At 34.2% G+C, this 19,446-nt stretch overlaps 4 protein-coding genes across 14 annotated transcripts; 2 read left to right on the forward strand and 2 right to left on the reverse strand.

Moving 5' to 3' along the window:
• The first annotated feature begins 2,809 nt into the window (after window positions 1-2,809).
• On the forward strand, window positions 2,810-4,209 carry LOC107428719 (uncharacterized). Its single transcript, XM_048466871.2, has one exon. It carries the CDS (start codon window positions 3,004-3,006, stop codon window positions 3,961-3,963), a length of 960 nt encoding a protein of 319 aa, XP_048322828.1. The 5' UTR covers window positions 2,810-3,003; the 3' UTR covers window positions 3,964-4,209.
• On the reverse strand, window positions 4,035-8,950 carry LOC125418327 (AMSH-like ubiquitin thioesterase 2). 7 transcript variants are annotated; one of them, XM_048466875.2, is made up of 9 exons: window positions 8,690-8,950; window positions 8,488-8,552; window positions 7,736-8,009; window positions 7,484-7,573; window positions 7,143-7,205; window positions 6,961-7,035; window positions 6,824-6,886; window positions 6,463-6,515; window positions 4,035-6,225 (listed from the first exon to the last, which is right to left on the reverse strand). In XM_048466875.2, exons 1-9 carry the CDS (start codon window positions 8,783-8,785, stop codon window positions 6,171-6,173), a joined length of 834 nt encoding a protein of 277 aa, XP_048322832.2. In that variant the 5' UTR covers window positions 8,786-8,950; the 3' UTR covers window positions 4,035-6,170. The 7 variants fall into 7 exon arrangements, 6 of the variants coding, with proteins under 6 accessions (XP_048322832.2, XP_048322833.2, XP_048322830.2 ...); XM_048466876.2 differs by having other exon boundaries at window positions 4,035-6,211; window positions 8,488-8,508; window positions 8,690-8,948; XM_048466873.2 differs by having other exon boundaries at window positions 4,035-6,211; window positions 7,745-8,009; window positions 8,690-8,948.
• A 1,047-nt stretch (window positions 8,951-9,997) lies between these two features.
• Window positions 9,998-12,076, forward strand: LOC107408100 (chaperone protein dnaJ 15-like). 5 transcript variants are annotated; one of them, XR_009635283.1, is made up of 5 exons: window positions 9,998-10,210; window positions 10,338-10,441; window positions 10,517-10,621; window positions 10,771-10,821; window positions 11,565-12,076. XR_009635283.1 is itself a non-coding variant. In XM_060813643.1 (4 exons), the coding sequence occupies exons 2-4, from the start codon at window positions 10,388-10,390 to the stop codon at window positions 11,574-11,576; spliced, it is 297 nt and encodes a 98-aa protein (XP_060669626.1). In that variant the 5' UTR covers window positions 9,998-10,210; window positions 10,338-10,387; the 3' UTR covers window positions 11,577-12,076. The 5 variants fall into 5 exon arrangements, 2 of the variants coding, with proteins under 2 accessions (XP_060669626.1, XP_060669627.1); XR_009635284.1 differs by having other exon boundaries at window positions 10,347-10,441; XR_009635285.1 differs by lacking the exon at window positions 10,338-10,441.
• A 4,687-nt stretch (window positions 12,077-16,763) lies between these two features.
• On the reverse strand, window positions 16,764-19,040 carry LOC125423031 (uncharacterized). The gene is made up of 3 exons (XM_048476076.2): window positions 18,837-19,040; window positions 17,891-18,039; window positions 16,764-17,046 (listed from the first exon to the last, which is right to left on the reverse strand). The coding sequence occupies exons 1-3, from the start codon at window positions 18,934-18,936 to the stop codon at window positions 16,969-16,971; spliced, it is 327 nt and encodes a 108-aa protein (XP_048332033.2). The 5' UTR covers window positions 18,937-19,040; the 3' UTR covers window positions 16,764-16,968.
• Window positions 19,041-19,446: the final 406 nt, after the last annotated feature.

Genomic DNA, 19,446 nt, shown 5'->3' on the forward strand with positions numbered 1-19,446 from the left:
TATACACATACATGATTAAATCAAATACTTAATATCATAATTAATTTTAAAACTTTTTTTTCTACATTTAATCATATTAAATGTTGGATTTAAAATAATATTTATTAATCAACAGTTTCAATAGGATTTATTATTTCTAAATAAAATTTTAATATATCACCAAATTTAAATTATATTTTTTTTAATTTTTAATGCGATTTAATAACTAATAAAAAATTAATATTAAAACTATCAGATTATTTTGATATAAACATAATTATATGAATATATGTATATAGTCGAAATGTTATTTGTTATTATTGATGATAAAATTGAAATTATTGATAGAGGATTCTATATCAAGAGTCCCACAAAAAAAAAAAAAATGATGAAGGTTTATTAAATGATCATATACAACAATACTCTTATTGTTATTATATTAATAAGCTTTGTTTTGGTTTTTTAATTTTTAATATGATGGCATATGTTTTGAGCCGATGGCAGATCAGCACAAGTACGGAAAACTCAAACCTTTCAACCAGACCACTTGTAAGTTGGTTGTAAGTTAGCCTCTCCTTAAAACTTGACCACAAACCATTGATAGAGAAATAAATTAACTTGCAAGTAAATGACATAGATTAAATTTGGATATTTGTATTTTATTTTGAAAGACAGCTGTAAGGTTGAACAAAGAATACAAGACAAATAAAAAAATTGTAAGAAGAAAAACCAACAAATTAACAACGTTATTTATTATTATTATTTTCAATTTTTTCCTATGAAAACAAAGTGTTAAGACCAGACCAAGTAAGAGAAACGGTATGAGGTTGTAGAATAAAACGTATCGTATTGATGCTTCAATATTTGAGGGCTAGGAGTTGGTTATACCACTAATTTAGAAGCTTCTTTTTTCCCTCAAAAATCCATACATACTATTTTTGACCTTGTTATATAATACATATGCTCCAAAATTGGACCTAAAAAAGGAAACAGGAAGAACCTAATTTCTTTGGTCATTGTATATTGCTGATTGCCCAGCAAGCAATAATCGGTTCTATCACCAAATTGTTGGATTTGTCAGCGGGGTTAGGCTTTATTCGATTTGTCAAAGAATATTATTTCCCACATCGACAATTTTGACTCGGTCTGTATCAGAGATTAGAAATTTCAAATCTTGGAGACAAGGTTTTTGTGCTAGTATGCATTGCACGTGAGGTTAATTTCATTGACAGAATTCTTAATTCATAAGGAACTTTGACAAGCATGGTTAGCAAGTGGCTAAGTCTTCTAGATGACAAGAAATTCAAATTTTAAAATAAGTAATCTTCACAGAGACATTCACGAAGCAATAACTAGTTTTTATAATTAATTTTTGCATGGTTTGGAAAACGCTTTCTTGCAAAATAAGAAAAGTAGTTTTTTTTTTTTTTTCTTTTTGAAGGATTATTAAATTCTGATTGCGTTGTATATTACAACCAATAATTCTTATATTTATTTGTTTATTTATTTATGGTTTAAATATATATGAAAGGTGGCCGTGTCCCTTTATAATACGACATAAATTGCAAGAAAACGACCAAAGTTGCCTTGTTCCCCATCCAATGCTCCTTTTCTAATTAACTTTCCAAATTATATGCTTCACGTGCAATGGGTTTGCAACTTTTTGATGGTTTTCTCTATCATAACAAACATAACACTATTAAATTGGTTATTAGGGTTTTGTCAACAAATATATATATATATATATATATATATACTTATTGGAATTTAGATGACTTTCATAACAATATTCGTCAATTGTATATTAGAACTTCACTAATTACTTTTATGCCTGATCGTCATAAATTATACTGTTCCAATTTATTGCATGGTAACTAAATACAAAATACAAAATATTTATCCAAAAAAAAAAATACAAAATACAAAAAACAAGAGAACGAGTGATCATGTCATTTGGAAGGGTTGAGAAAAAAGAAAATTCAATATTTTTTTAACAAATCATTTAAAAAAATAAATCAACAACAACAATAATATTGTTATTTGTTACAATTAATAAATCCACTATCAATGAACGTTAACATGCTCATATTATATATTTATTTTCTTATACATATTTTAAATTTAAATAAAATATAATCAACATCATATTTTTTTTTTATCATTTTCAATATTAATCATTTATATTTAAAATTAATAATGTCTTAATTATAAATATAAATAATATATTTAATTAAATTTTTAATTATAAATATAAATAATTTACCAACTAAATGAGGTATGATTAAAAACGTTGACATAACCAAAAATAAGAAAAGAAAATTACGACGACAATAAAACTTGCTAGGCAAGTCAATGACGAAGAAAAATAAAAAGTCAAAAAAGCCAATAAAAAATAAAAATACAAGTACAAAAGAAACACCGGAATGGCATGAGATTGCATCAGTGATGAGGTGTTCCATCTAAACTTTCTGAAAGGTGATTGGGCAGAAAGGATATTTAAACATACACCCGCTTAGACTTTGAAAAAACTTTATCTCTCCCTAAAATCCCCAAATCCCAAAGTCAAAATCAACCAGATGTCCAACCTACACGTTCCCATACCATCCCAATCCAAATACGTGTCAGCTTGAAAAAGGCCCCGCGTTTTAAGTATGAACACGTGGACCGTGTGAACCAAAGCTTACCCCCAAATCCAACGGCCTTCAAAGTCCCCAGCCGTATTCCCATCATCACTCATATTTGGGCTTGGGGGCCCACGTGCCAACTATCAATCTACGCGCCTTTCTATTTTACCAAATAAATAGATTTGTGATTCAAACTTTTTAACTCGGTACTTTTTCTCCTCCTCTACACCCCAAAAACCTCAACCAACCAACTTCTATTAAATTTCCCCCAAAACTAAAGCCTATTTCTACAACACCCTCCACGCGTTTATATATTTAGGCAAACCCTCTTTCCCATTTTTCTTGTACACTGAAAAAACAAAACAAAATAAATAAATTATAGTAAACGGATTTTCTGAGAATGCAAGCGATTCCGATTGTTTCTTTGTCTCCATCGTTCGGTCGCTACGAATCTCCGAACGAATACGTAGAAATTTCTGCTAAATTTTGTGAAGATTTCAGCTCCAAGCTCAAAATTGAAGGAGATTCTAACGGCGGATTTGTGGATTCGGAACAAATAGATTCCCAGAAGAAGAAAGAAAGCCATGAAAGGAATGAGGACGATGAGAATGAGGTAGAGGATATTGAACAAGTAGTAGTACAAGAAGAAGAAGAAGAAGAAGAAGAAGAAGAATTCTCTTTTGCTTGTACGAATCCGGAAGGATCGCCTACTTCCGCCGCCGATTTGTTTCAAAACGGAGAGATTCGGCCGGTGTTTCCGATTTTCAACAGAGATCTCCTTTTCGCCGACTCTTACGACGGCGAAAGTTCCACAGGTAAAGAGTCGGCGGCTCTATGGTCTCCATTGAAGAAGCTTTTCGTCGAAGAAGAGTTTAATAATAATAATAATAATCCGTCGTCTTCAGCTTCCGAGTCCGAGGAGCTGGAAGGAATTCCCCAGGGAACGTACTGCGAGTGGTCGGGGAAAACCGCGTGCAAGAAGAGCAATTCCACAGGATTCTCGAAGATCTGGAGGTTACGAGATTTGGTACACCGAAGCAACAGCGACGGCAAGGACGCGTTCGTGTTCTTGAATACTAACTCTGCTACGCGTTCAAGGCAAAGCAACGAATCGGTTAAGAAAATGGAAATGGAGGAGAAGGAGAGGAAGAGCAGCTCCTCCGCCTCCAGCAAAACGACGACGGTGAAAAGCAAGGCCAATAAAAGCAAAACGGCGTCGTCGGTGCACGAGAAGCATTACGTTAGAAATAGAGCGAAGAAAGAGGGAGATAAACGGAGGTCGTACTTGCCGTACCGGCAAGATCTGGTTGGATTCTTCACCAACGTGAACGGCATGAGTAGAAATGTCCATCCATTCTAAACGGACGTTGCTATTTTAATTTTTTTTTTTTTTTCAAGAAATCCACTTTATTATTATTATTATCATTATTATTATTTTTTTTTTTGGGAATTATATTGGTTGGTTCGTTAATTTATGTAAATGGTTTGGGGGTAGTAATCTTTGGTTTTTTATTCTAGGATTCTCGTAAATTGGACTTTCTTCCAATGTAGAGTTGCTTCATAGTAGGATGGACATATTTTAGTAAATCAAATATTATTAGTTCCATTTTGCTTCTTTGAACAAGTTCCAAAAGTAAATCATAGGTTTTTCTCTCCATGAAAGCAATATGGCAAAGATAAAAAATTAGCATATTTGAAGAAATACTGATGAAAGATTTTCATAAAAATTCTCATAAAATTGAGAATGAAAATTTTCATTATATACATGTCAGATCGTGCATCCAATTTCTTAAAAATTCCTTTTTTTTTTTTCTTTTTTCTTTTTTATATGGAATTTTTACGTAAAATTGAGAGAATGAAACTCGTTATTAAATAACTGCATTTAATTTCTTAAAAATTCCCTTTTTTTTTTAACTTTTTCTTTTTGATATGGAATTTTTACAGAATCTGCATGAATGATCAGATCTTATTCTATTTAAGGGCCGTATTAATAGTTTTTATTTTTCTTCAATTACTTTTATTTTTCTTTAATATTTGGTGAATTAGACATTCATGAACTTGCAAATTGCTTTCCAAATGTTTGGGAAGTGGGGAATTTCTTTTTTTTTTTTTCCATTTTTCCAGATGAGAAATTTGTTAATTTACTTATTTTTATGGAAAACCATATATATATATATATATCATGAACTAAAAACACCCCAGTTAACGAGAAACATATATGACTTATTTCAAAAAAAAAAAAAATATATATATATATATATATCTAAAATGATTTTTAAGACCTATACGTTTCATTTGAAAAAATCTACAATATTTATAGAATATATTCTCCCAGTAACCCACATGTGAATTCGATATGTGCGTGTAGAACACGTATTCCGGAGTATTGTAGATTTTTCCGGTTGATTTTGACATCATGCATGACAAAGTCTTACGCATTGTGAATTATGTTGTACGAAATACATAACCATTATTATATGTAAATTGTTGGGAAAAACACAAGAAATTGTGCCGTTTAGCTGTGAGAACTGACACCAATCAAAAGCTGCCAGGTGGTAAGAGGACAGTAGAGAGTGAAAACCGCCGCACAATTTGAAAAGTTTTGAGTTGTGGAGATGGGAAAAAGAAGAAATGTGAATCCTATCTCTTTACCAGACAATTTATATTGCCTTGCTGTGACTATTAATACAAAAGGTTGCAACTTGGCAGAAGACAAACTCCTTTAACTTAAAGAGGACCGACCACCATGTTGACTACCATTATTAGCCAGCAGCAGCAGCAACTGCAATTTTTAAATACTTGTACAGCATCGGCGTACATGTCAATGTTATGTTGCTCGCCCACAACCATCTAATACTGTGTGTTCAAGTCAGTGATTTATCACCACCAGATCACAGGTTCAAGAAGAGGTAGGCAAACAACAACAATGTTTGAATTTAAAATAAATTATATAAGTGATTTACCACCACCAAATCACAGATTCAAGAAGAGGTAGGCAAACAACAACAATATTGCTTGCTCATCTTCCAAAAAAAAAAAAAAAAAAGTATCACTTCCCAAGTGTTCTTCAAAGATTAAATATTGATTCCTTTTCTCCATACAACAATGCACATGTTTTTTTTTTTTTTTTTTTTTTTAATTTTTAATTATTTTTTTTTTTTTAACATTAAGACCAATATACAACAACCAAAAAAGATGAACATAGAAGTATAAACTAATAGGAGATAGGGGGTGGTCGTTCTACATTAAGGATGCGGGATTCCAACTCTGAACTTTTGCCAGAGACTGATATGGTTGACTAGAGAGGACTAAAATGGTCAAATTGCACACATCTGCATTATTACTGTATAACTATAAACATCAGACAATGTTTGACTAGGTCATCACCCTACTGATCAAAAGTCCTGCTGGTCCATCAACCGAAAGTGAAGTGTCAGCGCAAGTCAAAGATTTCAAACCTGAGATTTGAATTTTTGTAAACATTGGAGCAATGCTCGTAAATTGGACTTCCATTTGCTGTTTCTTTGTGAGAATGAAATCCCTGCTCTTGGCACTCTCTTAGAACACTCATCCCACCGGGGTCCGATAGCCGAAATATTCCATTGCTCCTGTGGATTCCCAACTAAGTAATTTATAAAGTTTCCAATGAGGAAAGCAAAATCAGCAAATACATTTTGGCCATGCATTAAAGATTTTAATTGCAGAGTCCAGAGAAGAAGAAAAATGTGTCCCAACAATGGAGACGAAAGGAGATGGAATATACATGTTTCTGAGCCTAATACTGTGGGAGAACCAATTGTCATGTAATTCACAATATTTCTAGCATTATGAGTGAACTCAAGTGTAATGGTTTGCACACCTTGAGGTATCAGTTGGAGCCATGACAATGGCAAAAGCTTCTGGTACCATTACCTGAAAATTAAAAATGAAAAAGGAAAGTGCCAGATTTTATCCCAAAATATAGCACAGCCAGAATGGCAAAATTATGATTATATCCATGAGTACTAAGGTACAATAATAGATGAAATGAATAAAACAAAATAAAATAAAAATGCCTACTGCACTTTGAAATAGGAAATTTTAATGTTTCAAGTCAAAGAAGCAAGAAGCCAAAGCCGTGTACAATTTTTTACAGGGAGTTAAAAAAGTCTGACACAGTTCTATCATATGTAATTTCAGAAAGAAATAAATAGAAGTTTTCTTGGCAATGATAAGGATACCTGATATGAATATTGAGTATGCAAATCAACTGATGACAGAAAACAACTTTGAGAAGGATGTGTCTGAAAATATAAACAAAGTTAGGTGGTATACTGAAGAAGAACTGCTAAATCCACATCGGTCAGCTAGACCCTACATGAATCCATCCAACAGGAATAAGGGACCGTTCATTTTGTATGGCGAAAATTTCCTCATCGTTTATAGCCAGACACTGCCATTTAGTATTATGCGGTCAGCAACAAGCAGTGGTGAGACCAAATCAACCTCATAAAAGGCAAAGCCACAATCTAAAATTTAAAAATGCACGCGGATACTTACTGTACTTGAAGTTGATTCCTGTTTGGGTATGATTAGAGTGGTCACATACAAGGTTCCCCTTTTCTATACACACAGATGAAACATATTTGTGTTATCTGCAATTAAATATATAATCATATGAAACGAAATTTTCCCTAAGAATAATCAAACTGAAGGATTAAGAGTGGCCATTTTTCCAATGAGTTTTCCACCGTGTCCGGTGGCCAGCCGCAAATCTTCAACAATGTTCTAATATAACATGTCATGTCGCTTGTTTAGCATTCTTATAATTATATATTGCATAAATAAGGTAACACATTCTAGACTTCTAGTGCTGGACTTATGGAAATCATGAATCTTACAAGAAAAGCACCAAGAATCCCACACGTTTCCAGATCCTTCTCTGTGTTTTCCTTAGCAAGCTCAAGGAAATCCTCCATTAGTCGTGATGACTGAGATCCATTATTGTTGCAACAATTTGATCCATTTTGAACGTTAAAGTCACAAAAACAAACACATATAAGCTATTGCCCTAGATCAATCTAGTCATTGAAAGAAAGACGAGCAACTAGAAAACCGCAATTTGTAGATATACAAGTTTCAAAAGTTCTCACAATATGTACATCTTGCAGGGTATTAGATGATGATGCCTCTTTGTATGATTTTGAATGTCCATCTTCTGGATTGCCTACTTCAATAAGCGAAATATGAGCATCTTGGGATACATTTTCTATCCCAGATATTACAGGAGAAGGAGAGAATTGAGTAACAGTATGAAGTGAGAATTGCTGATAATTAGATTTATCTTCATATCCAGAGAAACTAGTGGCAAAATCCGTTGAACTAAAAGAAGCCAATGCAGCTTTCTCCCTATCCATGATCCTCAAGCTGTATGCACCAATTAAATTGATATCATACACTAAATGCCAATTAAATTGATATCATACACTAAATGAGAAAAGCTCTCTTAGAAAAGGTAAAATATGTAATTGCGATCCATGAAGTTGGACATATTTCCTTACACAAGTTGGAACAATTATAGCACAATTAGTAACCTGTATAAGGAACTATAGTTGTAATGATATCTAATTGTAAACCTTTTGTTAGCTATTGAAACATGAAAGCTTATTGAAGAACAACATTTATTTAGAAATTCCAAACTCAACGCAGGGGCATAATTGGCAAATAACAGTCAAAATAAATCAGACCCAGAAAGGGCAAAAAAGAAAAAAAAAATCAGATGTTTGAGTTAGTTGTAAAGTTCATTTTCAAAATCAGAAATCATTGTTTACCCACTAAATATTTATGACAGAATAAGGAAAATAAACTCACAGAAGGAGAAGTAAATAAGAGTTGTACTTTGTACCTGCAGGTTCTGTCAGGTGGGCTGTATAGCTCAACTATGTTACCTTCCTCACCATACAATTCAGCCTTAAATAAAAAGCAAAGCATTTCTTTGTGTAGGTGAATTGAAGATTAATGGGTTTAGCACAAAAAAAGTGTTTAGATTTTAAATTAGAGGATGATCATGGATTCATAATAATAAAATAGTAGAAGAAAGAAAGAACCTGGCTTAGGAAGTGAATGGCAATTGGCATATCGGTAATAGTAGAGCAGCGAGGATCGACCGTGAGCTCTTTTTCCTTTCTCATGCTCTCTCTCATCCGATGAAATTTAAGTTTCCATTTTTTGTTGCTTAAATTACATACCTTACTGGTACAAAGCTCAACTTTATTGGCAAACCATTTTTCCTTCAGAAATTGTGGTCTGCTTCCACTTTCTCAAAGTTTTCTTTCTTTCTTTCTTTCTTTCATTCATTCAATTGTGATGGTTCTCACGGCAAATTATTTACCAATTTAGTGCTTTACGTCACCTCGCATGCTGCCACCATGGCGACACGTCATCTTCCGTACAGACTTTCTTCCCTATTTGCATTATTATCCATAAAATAAAATAAAAAATTGTTCCTTTTTATTTTTTTTTTATTTTTTTGGGTAAATAAAAAGAAAGTTGTTTTATTTAGGTGTTGCTAACAAGTTGATTTTTTTTTCTATTTAATTTTGTATAATACGGTTATTTTTAATTATTTATTAATATTAGTTATAGTTGATTAAGCATTTCAATTAACTAAAAATACTAAATTAAAAAAGAGTTTGAAATAATTTTTAAATTGATGTTTATGGTTGTTTTCTATTTTTCGTTTTTTCGTGGCTGCATGCTGATCATATCAGATCTCATATTTTTGTAAAATTTGAAAGGACCAATACCATTTTGACAACTATCTAGGGCCAGGCCCATAATGCTGTATGAGTGTGAAAGATGAATGGGGCCCAAAGACCCCCTTGGCAACTATTTAGGGAAGTCCATCCAACATAAAAACAGAGAAGCATGAATCTATAGTTCTAAACACACTAAAGAAAATTACTACAAACACTCGGAAGATAATTTCTGGTTACAATACATTGTGGACTAATCTACCCTTTAATAGGGGTTGGTTGTTGAAATTCTTATGATGACTCAACAGATTTGCCTTCCATTAATCATCAGTCAATACTGGATAAAGGAAAAAAAAAATTTCAATCGCAGCCACAATTTGTCCCATGTTAACAATATTTTTATTGACCGTGTTTGATCTTTGTGGAATTTAAGAAATTATCTAGGGGAGGTCTGCTGGTTTAGAGGCCATTGGGTCAAAAGGACATAGCACTATGAAAATCTATGGGCTTTCCATTTTTCAGGCAAACAATTTGTAAATAGGGGAATTTGGCCCAATACCCCCTTAGGACCAAGCTTCATGAATTTTGCCCCCTCAATTCATTTCTTTTTTGATCTACCCCTCCAATCTTTTAAAATCCCAAAATACCCTTATGTGTTTTTTTTTTTAATATGTTTTTTTCTTTCCTTTTTTCGACTTTTCCCCTCCATCTCTTTATCCATAACCAGACCTTAGGAGCCCTCTGTTTCCTTTCATGAATCGGCCGGATTGTAAGCGTGGAGACTGCGCGTTTTGAAGGAGATGGTGGAGAGGCGACTCAGAGAGAAAACTGCAGGATTTTAGAGAGCCCTAGGAGCAGAAGCAGAAGCAACAGGTAGGCAACAGCTCTAATTTTGATTTTCTGTTAGTGGTGTTGGGAATTTTTTTTTTTGGGAGAAATTGTGAAAGAGAAATTGTGAAAGTTGTGTTCTGGTTTTTTTTTTTTTTTTTTTAAATAACAGTGGTGGTAGGCATTTCTTGCTGAGAGATATGTATGATGATATGATGCTGGATGGAGTACAGCCAAGTAGGGATACATTCCATTCTGTCATCAGTTAGTGGAAAGGTGCTTTCATGTTTGTTATCATGGACTTTCATTCTTTCTGGAATTTTCCGTTTGGTTGATTTTGTTTTGTTGCAGGTGGATAAGCAAAATGCTCATTTCTTTGGTGTTACGATCAACGAGCAACAAGCCGAGTGTGGTATTGTAGAAAGAGTTACTTCAAATGCACAAAGCAAATTTAAGGTATGTATATTTCATATTTTTGCATTTAAATTGTTTATATACCATGTTTGATGACTATGAACTCTCTCTCTCTCTCTCTCTGCATCTGCATTTTCTTTTGTGTTGCTGGTGTGACATTAAATTTATAATCTAATTGCTTTATTTTCCAGTTACTTTATTTCGAGCAAGATGTGAATGGCGGTTATGGTTTGGCCCTACAGGTACCATATCTTCTTTCCTATTGTGTCTCCAATCCATTTTCCATTTTATAGTGCATATGGTTTTTGCATTCTGAAAGCTGTCATGGTTGTTTAAAAAATTTGAAGCATAGATGGAGTCAACAGTGCCAATGATCATATACAATTGGTAGAAATGTTTTGTAATAATCTTGTCATGTTAAACTTTCTGCTGTTATATCCTTCAATTTCTAAGTACTATGCGTCTCTAATTTATTTTCAAAGCATAAAATTGTGGCTGTGAAATTGTGATTTTGAATATCACACATGGGTTGAACTTAAAATTAGTAACCTACCTGTGAATGTGACAATGATGCTCAACTTCTTTTTTCAAGTGAATGTCATTGCATTGTTTCAAGTGGTCAAGTGGTATTGGTGTGGCATTTCAATGTATTTCTGTTCAGTCCTCTGACCTCATTCCCAAGGGCTTTCTTACTTGCAATTTGACTACAATCCTTTAAACAATTGACTTATATAATTGTACTATGATTTTATGTAGCATGCTTCTTTTTATTTTACTTTGGTTCAGCAAATCTTTACCTTTAGTCAATAATTTTGTCATATGGAAATGCTTTTTTTCCCCCCACCCCTCATCAAGCCATCTAAATTTCAATATATATCATTGACACACAAAAATCATGACAGTCAATTGCCTATTTAATTAAAATTCATTTAGCAGAATCTCTTCCTATGCACATGCATTTGACATTAGTGTGGTCTCTTTACAGATGGATAATTGATCCTCCTCTGGAGGTCAATGTACCATCAAAACGCACACCATGGCCTGATGCCCCTCCTGAACTCCCTACCAATGAAAATGTAGTGTTGGGCATCCAAGAGCATGCTGTAAAGCATCCTACAAAGACCCGCACATCTAGATCAAAGAGACGAAGCAAGAGAAAGCATGACACAAGAACGGTGGACACACAGGTTGCTTCAAAGCATTCTGAACAAATTTGAAAATCTTAGCACGAAGACGGCTAGAGATGCATGCTGCTGTGTGAATTTTAGGCGTCATTCTTCAGCATCATAAAAAAATTTGAATTGCAAAGGCTTATTAGCACAGAGGCAGATGGCCTAACCTGGTATATGTGAAAAGAATCCTTCACGCTGGGCCAGTTGATAACAGGCATTGGAGTTTGAATTTTCACTTAATTTTTCACAAATTTTTTCTTTCTTTTATATATTTTTGTTTGGGATATCAGGATTCTGGTTCAGCATGAGGTATGCCAGCAAAGTCTTGCCATGTCTGCTACCTTGTAGGACTTTGTATCCAATATGTTTCGAATCTTATACATAATCTTGGAACATAGGAATTATAGAGTTGTGTTCAGCTGGATTTTTGTAGAAAAAAAGATACCAAAATGTAATAAACAAAAAAGAAAAAAAAAAAAAGGAAACTTCCATATTTGTGAAAGGATCCAATTTCTTCCATATTCAGATTTTGTTTTTAGTTTTTGTACATGATTCTCTTGTCAATAACTGTTCACCATGGGTAATTCCCGAGGAAATCTTCGATAAACTACAAATACCCTCTGGAAAAATTACCGACAGTTTCGTCGGTAATTCCCGATGGTGTACAGTATGGCATATTTTGTCAATTTTTTGGACCCCACAAGGCCCCTAATGTGTGTTGAATGAAAAAACATGCAAAACATGGATTCTATAATTGTACTAAGGAGAGAAAATCCGAAAATTTGATAAAAGTGTATCAAAGTTTGCAAAAAATAAGCTAACTGTTCACCCTCGGTAAATTACCGACGAAACTGTCGGGCAACTACAAATGCCCTCTGGAAAAATTACCGACAGTTTCGTCGGTAATTTCCCGAGGGTGTACAGTACGTATTATTTTGCCAATTTTTTTTACCCCACAAGGCCCCTAAGGTGTGTTGAATGAAAAAACATGCAAAACATGGATTCTATAATTGTACTAAGGAGAGAAAATCAAAAAATTTCATAAAAGTGTATCAAAGTTTGCAAAAAATAAGCTAACTGTTCACCCTCGGGAAATTACCGACGAAACTGTCGGGAAACTACAAATGCCCCCTGGAAAAATTACCAACAGTTTCGTCGGTAATTTCCCGAGGACGTACAGTACGTATTGTTTTGCCAATTTGTTTTACCCCACAAGGCCCCTAAGGTGTGTTGAATGAAAAAACATGCAAAACATGGATTCTATAATTGTACTAAGGAGAGAAAATAAAAAAATTTCATAAAAGTGTGTCAAAGTTTGCAAAAAATAAGCTAACTGTTCACCCTCGGGAAATTACCGACGAAACTGTCGGGAAACTACAAATGCCCCCTGGAAAAAGTACCGACAGTTTCGTCGGTAATTTCCCAAGGATGTACAGTACGTATTGTTTTGCCAATTTTTTTTACCCCACAAGGCCCCTAAGGTGTGTTGAATGAAAAAACATGCAAAACATGGATTCTATAATTGTACTAAGGAGAGAAAATCAAAAAATTTCATAAAAGTGTATCAAAGTTTGCAAAAAATAAGCTAACTGTTCACCCTCGGGAAATTATCGACGAAACTGTCGGGAAATTACAAATGCCCCCTGGAAAAATTACCGACAGTTTCGTCGGTAATTTCCCGAGGATGTACAGTACGTATTGTTTTGCCAATTTTTTTTACCCCACAAGGCCCCTAAGGTGTGCTGAATGAAAAAACATGCTAAACATGGATTCTATAATTGTACTAAGGAGAGAAAATCAAAAAATTTCATAAAAGTGTATCAAAGTTTGTAAAAAATAAGCTAACTGTTCACCCTCGGGAAATTATCGACGAAACTGTCGGGAAACTACAAATGCCCCCTGGAAAAATTACCGACAGTTTCGTCGGTAATTTCCCGAGGATGTACAGTACGTATTGTTTTGCCAATTTTTTTTACCCCACAAGGCCCCTCAGGTGTGTTGAATGAAAAAACATGCAAAACATGGATTCTATAATTGTACTAAGGAGAGAAAATCAAAAAATTTCGTAAAAGTATATCAAAGTTTGCAAAAAATTGATGACTGTTCACCATCGGGAAATTACCGACGAAACCGTCGGGAAACTACAAATGCCCCCTGGAAAAATTACCGACAGTTTCATCGGTAATTTCCCGAGGATGTACAGAACGTATTGTTTTGCCAATTTGTTTTACCCCACAAGGCCCCTAAGGTGTGCTGAATGAAAAAACATGCTAAACATGGATTCTATAATTGTACTAAAGAGAGAAAATAAAAAAATTTCATAAAAGTGTATCAAAGTTTGCAAAAAATAAGCTAACTATTCACCCTCGGGAAATTATCGACGAAACTGTTGGGAAACTACAAATGCCCCCTGGAAAAATTACCGACAGTTTCGTCGGTAATTTCCCGAGGATGTACAGTACGTATTGTTTTGCCAATTTTTTTTACCCCACAAGGCCCCTCAGGTGTGTTGAATGAAAAAACATGCAAAACATGGATTCTATAATTGTACTAAGGAGAGAAAATCAAAAAATTTCGTAAAAGTGTATCAAAGTTTGCAAAAAATTGATGACTGTTCACCCTCGGGAAATTACCGACGAAACCGTCGGGAAGCTACAAATGCCCTCTGGAAAAATTACCGACAGTTTCATCGGTAATTTCCTGAGGATGTACAGAACGTATTGTTTTGCCAATTTTTTTTACCCCACAAGGCCCCTAAGGTGTGCTGAATGAAAAAACATGCTAAACATGGATTCTATAATTGTACTAAGGAGAGAAAATAAAAAAATTTCATAAAAGTGTATCAAAGTTTGCAAAAAATAAGCTAACTGTTCACCCTCGGGAAATTACCGACGAAACCGTCGGGAAACTACAAATGCCCCCTGGAAAAATTACCGACAGTTTCGTCAGTAATTTCCCGAGGATGTACAGTACGTATTGTTTTGCCAATTTTTTTTACCCCACAAGGCCCCTAAGGTGTGTTGAATGAAAAAACATGCTAAACATGGATTCTATAATTGTACTAAGGAGAGAAAATAAAAAAATTTCATAAAACTGTATCAAAGTTTGCAAAAAATTGATGACTGTTCACCCTCGGGAAATTACCGACGAAACTGTCGGGAAACTACAAATGCCCTCTGGAAAAATTGTAATTGCTGAATTACAATATGTAATTTAATAATGCTGAAGCACTAAAGTAAAGTATACTAAGTTGTCTAAATGATACCTGATGCTTTTGTTGGTCAATAACAGAACTAAGCATCTTCCTTAACGCTGCCATCTCTTTATTTAATTCATCAACTTTTGCCTTCAAGCAAGCAAGCTAATCAATATCAATATCCAAAACATAAGTCAACATATATTAGTACAACATATGAAATACAAATTTGCGTGCAAGTAACAATTGCATACCCTGAAATTAGAATCTGGAGGGCCACTAGAATGCTCCCCAGCTTTGGACGCATCTTTAGCTCTAACATCTTTAGCGCCAACTATTGGTGCTACAATTGGAGGTGACGTATATCATCACCCAATATCAACCTGATTGCGATGGCTGTTACCATTATCTTCTGCTTTGTGATAATTTTACAAGGTAAAGATACCTCTGCTTATTGGGGTTATGTCTCTTGTTTTAGGGTAACTTTACAAGGTGAAGATAACTGTATTGGTATATTTGTTTTCTAACTTTCAGGTATCTTGGGTTCTCGTGTATGATGTGATGCAGTTTCCTGTGTTCATCTTCAAAATTGTAAAACCATATGGATTCATGTACGATTTGCCCATCGATCTTTTTCCTTTATTTTTGTTGTATTCTTTTATAATTACTCCAGTGGGCAATATGAATTCATCTTTCGATCAGGCTGTATGGGGAACCAATCTCATACATATTGTCACCACACGTAGCACTGGCAGGCATGAATTAGCAACCAAATGTTCTGTCATCCTTTTGTGTATCTGTTCATGAGTATGACCTGTTTCAAGTACTTTCTCCTATGTTTTTTGTTCGCAAGCTTGAGAATAGTTTTCATGTTATAATCTTTGTGACTACACGATACATTGTAATAGGCTTTTTATGAATTCGGGAACTTGCTCCAGATGTGATTGCAGTGTAAACGAACTACAAACCAGGGAGCAATGTAGTGGTTTTCGATGGCATGAAGCAAGTTTTGTACCCATAACAACCCATCTGGACCTTGCTCCTCTCTACCCACATATGTTTTCTCTATACCGGTCGAGTTCTCATATAAACTATCTGCAGCTATTGCTAACATGGATTTTGTGAGTTCTAACCAGAAGTTACCTTATGTTTTATCTTATAGGTACCTCTATTGGGTCCATTGTAGAATTTGTATACATCAGAAGATATGATGAGAATGTTGAAGTGCCTAAGACTCCAAGCATGTACATCAGTTGTCACTGGCATTATGGCAGTCTTTAAAACCAATTGTGTATTCAGCCAACTCCATTCAGTTGGAGTTTGAGGCCGATTAAGTTTGAAGATACTATGCCTATGTTGCTTCTTAGTTTACTATATGATTTTCGCTTTTATTTTATAGATGAAAGCAACTTGTTTGGCTTTGAGCATGATAAGGAGCTCTGAATTCTTCCATTTATCTTAGACATAAGGTCTCGAGTTCGACTACCATTTAGATGAGTATTATGTTTCGAGACACAAACAGAGAGAGCTGAATTTGGCTTACAGAACAGAGTACCAAGTTTGAGGTTGTAACGAGTTTTTAAAGAGCTATTTCTTCATGTAGCAGAAACAGCAGAATACAATAACGGAGAATTCTATTGCATAGTCTATGCCTCTGCTACTACTGTAAACATTATTGCTGGATGAATATTCATTACTAATTCAACTTCTTACTTGTTTTTTAAACTAAGTTGAACTAATTAAAACTCATTTATCCTATTATTTGGTTATCCGGGATAAAGCTGATAATTAAACAAATTAATTTGAACCAGAAGGATATCAAAATAATTCGAAACTTCACAATGATAATGGGCTTATCAAGGCATTGTGAACGTTGAACACCAGATGACATCAAATTCTGCATGTTTCCTACATCACTCCGCAATGACATCTTTACTAAGAAACAAAAGTAAAACCTGCATAGTTCCACCTGTAATGTGACATTTGATACATTCTCAATAAGCAAGCTAGTCCTAAACTAGTTAGGATTTCATTGGTACCGCTCGAGGCCTCCATAGTCCCAGCCTATACTTGTGGGCGTGTGTCAATATCAGCTTCCTCTGAAAAACAAAAATCATATTCAGATATAAGTAATCTAATCTCTTCAAACCATCAAATGAAGCTAAGTCCTAAAGAACTTAATCCTAAAGAAAACCGCAACTTTCATTACGCCTTTCACCAACAAATTTAACAAGTAGCAGAACAAAAAATATATGCACTACTTTTAACTCTTTCTTCTTAGATAGAGAAATGAAGAAGAAGACAAGGCCTATAGTATTTCAGAAGCAAAAGTCAGTACAACAAGACAAGAAAATATTACATCACTTAGGGAAGAAGCCTAAACTCATTTGAGTCAGTATTTAGAAAGTTTATATCATTACCAAATATAAAGCAACACATACTCCGGCATTGCATTTCAATTTTGGTAAACATTTTCGTTAAATAACATCTTTTCTTTCTACCAGTATGATATAAATGACAGCTCTCAAAGCAATTCTGCATGTTGTCTTCCTGAAACATTTTCACTTTTGCCCAGTAAAACAAAAATATTTGCAACCATTGGAACAGAACAAAGAACAAAACTCCAGAACTAGGGTGATTTCAAGTTGCAGTACCATTGCCAAACTAAAAGATAAATTAACCATTCCCGGATAGTCAGAGTTTCCTTTAAGCATCCCTAAACTTTCTTCGTTAGAAGAGTTTAAGAAAACATAAACATAAATTAATCACCCTACTTTTCATGAAATCTTTCACTTAGATTTAAGCAAGCAATCTATAACCAAATTTTCTGATCTGCAATACTATCAGATGTATTGACGGATATACTGAAAGAATTATAATATACCCAAAAGGCAGAGGGCTTCAAGTATGTGCATATATAGTAGATAAAGATTTAGGAAATACCTGTTTGCAAGGGATGCCAAGTTTCTTCAGCCTGAGCGTCCGAGTGACAAGCAGTTTCTGGAAGTCGCCCACCTCGGTTTCAAGCTTAGCCGCATGGGATTCCACCCCTTTGCCTATTCCATTTAAAAATTCTGGAATTCCAACTTTCACTGCAACAAAAGCAACAACTTTAGATCTCCTACTGACTATAACACTTTCACAGTAATCTAATCTAATTCTAACAAATTTTATTTCATATAAACTTTCATGCTCAAGTACATCACTCATCAGGAAGCATGAATCTTGCTCACTTGAGCCAACATAAAACATGATTTGTAGGATTAATTCCCAGTCACTAAAAGTAAAATCACCAAAACAGAGAACATCAAATTCTGCTTTTCTTCATCTTTATCAGTCATTTAGCAACCAGACAAGAGTGAACACGGTTTTTCAATGCTATAATAACGTTGAAACAAAAACCATGTTTCTTTTTCCAACTTAAAGAGTTATTCAGCATTCAGTAATCAGCTTGGTATAGATAAGTTTCTCAAATAATGATAAATAAATTATAAACCAATATTTCCTTTTCCTTTATTCCCCATCTTTCTCACCAACCAAACAATGCGGGAAACTAAGCATAATCAACCTTATTCATCATTTTTTCCTCTATGTTTCCTATCTGTGAATCTATTAACTTCAATACCAGCCAAGTTTCTCACTCTGTAAATCCTGGATTTACACATAAAATTCAATTTTACCCATTTCGATTCTAACTCAGCAGCCAAAAACAGCTACTTGGATCTCTCTTTCTATCGACAATTTTTTTACAAAGTTCAAATCACAAAATTCACAAGAACCCAGAAAAATTTTCTTCTTTATCAATTCTCTTTTCTTGCTCTGGGAACCGAACAGAAAGTAAGAAAATCTTTTTATGGGTTACTAAACCCAGGACAAAAAAATCACTAACCTGCATAAGGGGATGGCTTGGAGAAGAATCTAGCGAACCCAGTTGGTGAAAGGGGTTGAGAAATTGGGCTCCCCTTGAAGAGCATTTGCCTCCATGCCATCTTCTTCAATCTTCAACTTTCTTTGCGCTAGATCACACAGTACCGCGCCGGCGGCTGACTGAAAAGCCGCGATCTCCACAAAATGGTCTCGATGATACGGCCTCTGGTTCTCACGCCATGGGTTTTTGCGCTCACCAAGTGTTTTTTTTTATATTTTAAAATAAATAAAAGGATATGTAAGTAATTATTTTTTGTTTGAGGGTTATAAAAGATATTAAAGGGTAGATAAAAAAAGAAATGAATTGAGGGGTCAAAATTCATGAAGCTCGGTCTTATGGGGGTATTGGGCCAAATTCCCCTTTGTAAATAATGTTATGATGAATAGTACACGGCCTATAGCGGCCTTTTTATATATATATATATATATATACTTTTTAAGACAATTATTCAAAGCTTTATCATATATAGTTCTTATGAAGCCTCTCGACATAAGTGGCATAAAACAACATACATGGTCCCTAACAATTCGAATAATAATAATCATCTCTTTTTGTTATGACCAAAAAAAAA

This window comes from Ziziphus jujuba, chromosome 12 (genome assembly GCF_031755915.1).
Source record: "Ziziphus jujuba cultivar Dongzao chromosome 12, ASM3175591v1".
Classification (NCBI taxonomy): Eukaryota; Viridiplantae; Streptophyta; class Magnoliopsida; order Rosales; family Rhamnaceae; genus Ziziphus; species Ziziphus jujuba.

Bases quoted from the DNA above. Each gene is read 5' to 3' on its own strand.
- LOC107428719 (XM_048466871.2), top strand. From the start codon at position 3,004: ATGCAAGCGATTCCGATTGTTTCTTTGTCTCCATCGTTCGGTCGCTAC.
- LOC125418327 (XM_048466872.2), bottom strand. From the start codon at position 8,785: ATGAGAGAGAGCATGAGAAAGGAAAAAGAGCTCACGGTCGATCCTCGC. The intron at 7,574-7,735 runs GTGAGAACTTTT...AATGGATCTCAG, and splicing joins CCCTGCAAGATGTACATATT to TCATCACGACTAATGGAGGA. The intron at 6,887-6,960 runs GTAGGGTCTAGC...TTATATTTTCAG, and splicing joins TTCCTGTTGGATGGATTCAT to ACACATCCTTCTCAAAGTTG.
- LOC107408100 (XM_060813643.1), top strand. From the start codon at position 10,388: ATGGAGTACAGCCAAGTAGGGATACATTCCATTCTGTCATCAGTTAGT. The intron at 10,622-10,770 runs GTATGTATATTT...TTTATTTTCCAG, and splicing joins ATGCACAAAGCAAATTTAAG to TTACTTTATTTCGAGCAAGA.
- LOC125423031 (XM_048476076.2), bottom strand. From the start codon at position 18,936: ATGGCATGGAGGCAAATGCTCTTCAAGGGGAGCCCAATTTCTCAACCC. The intron at 18,040-18,836 runs GTTAGTGATTTT...CTTTTGTTGCAG, and splicing joins CAAGCCATCCCCTTATGCAG to TGAAAGTTGGAATTCCAGAA. The intron at 17,047-17,890 runs GTATTTCCTAAA...TTTGTTTTTCAG, and splicing joins TTGGCATCCCTTGCAAACAG to AGGAAGCTGATATTGACACA.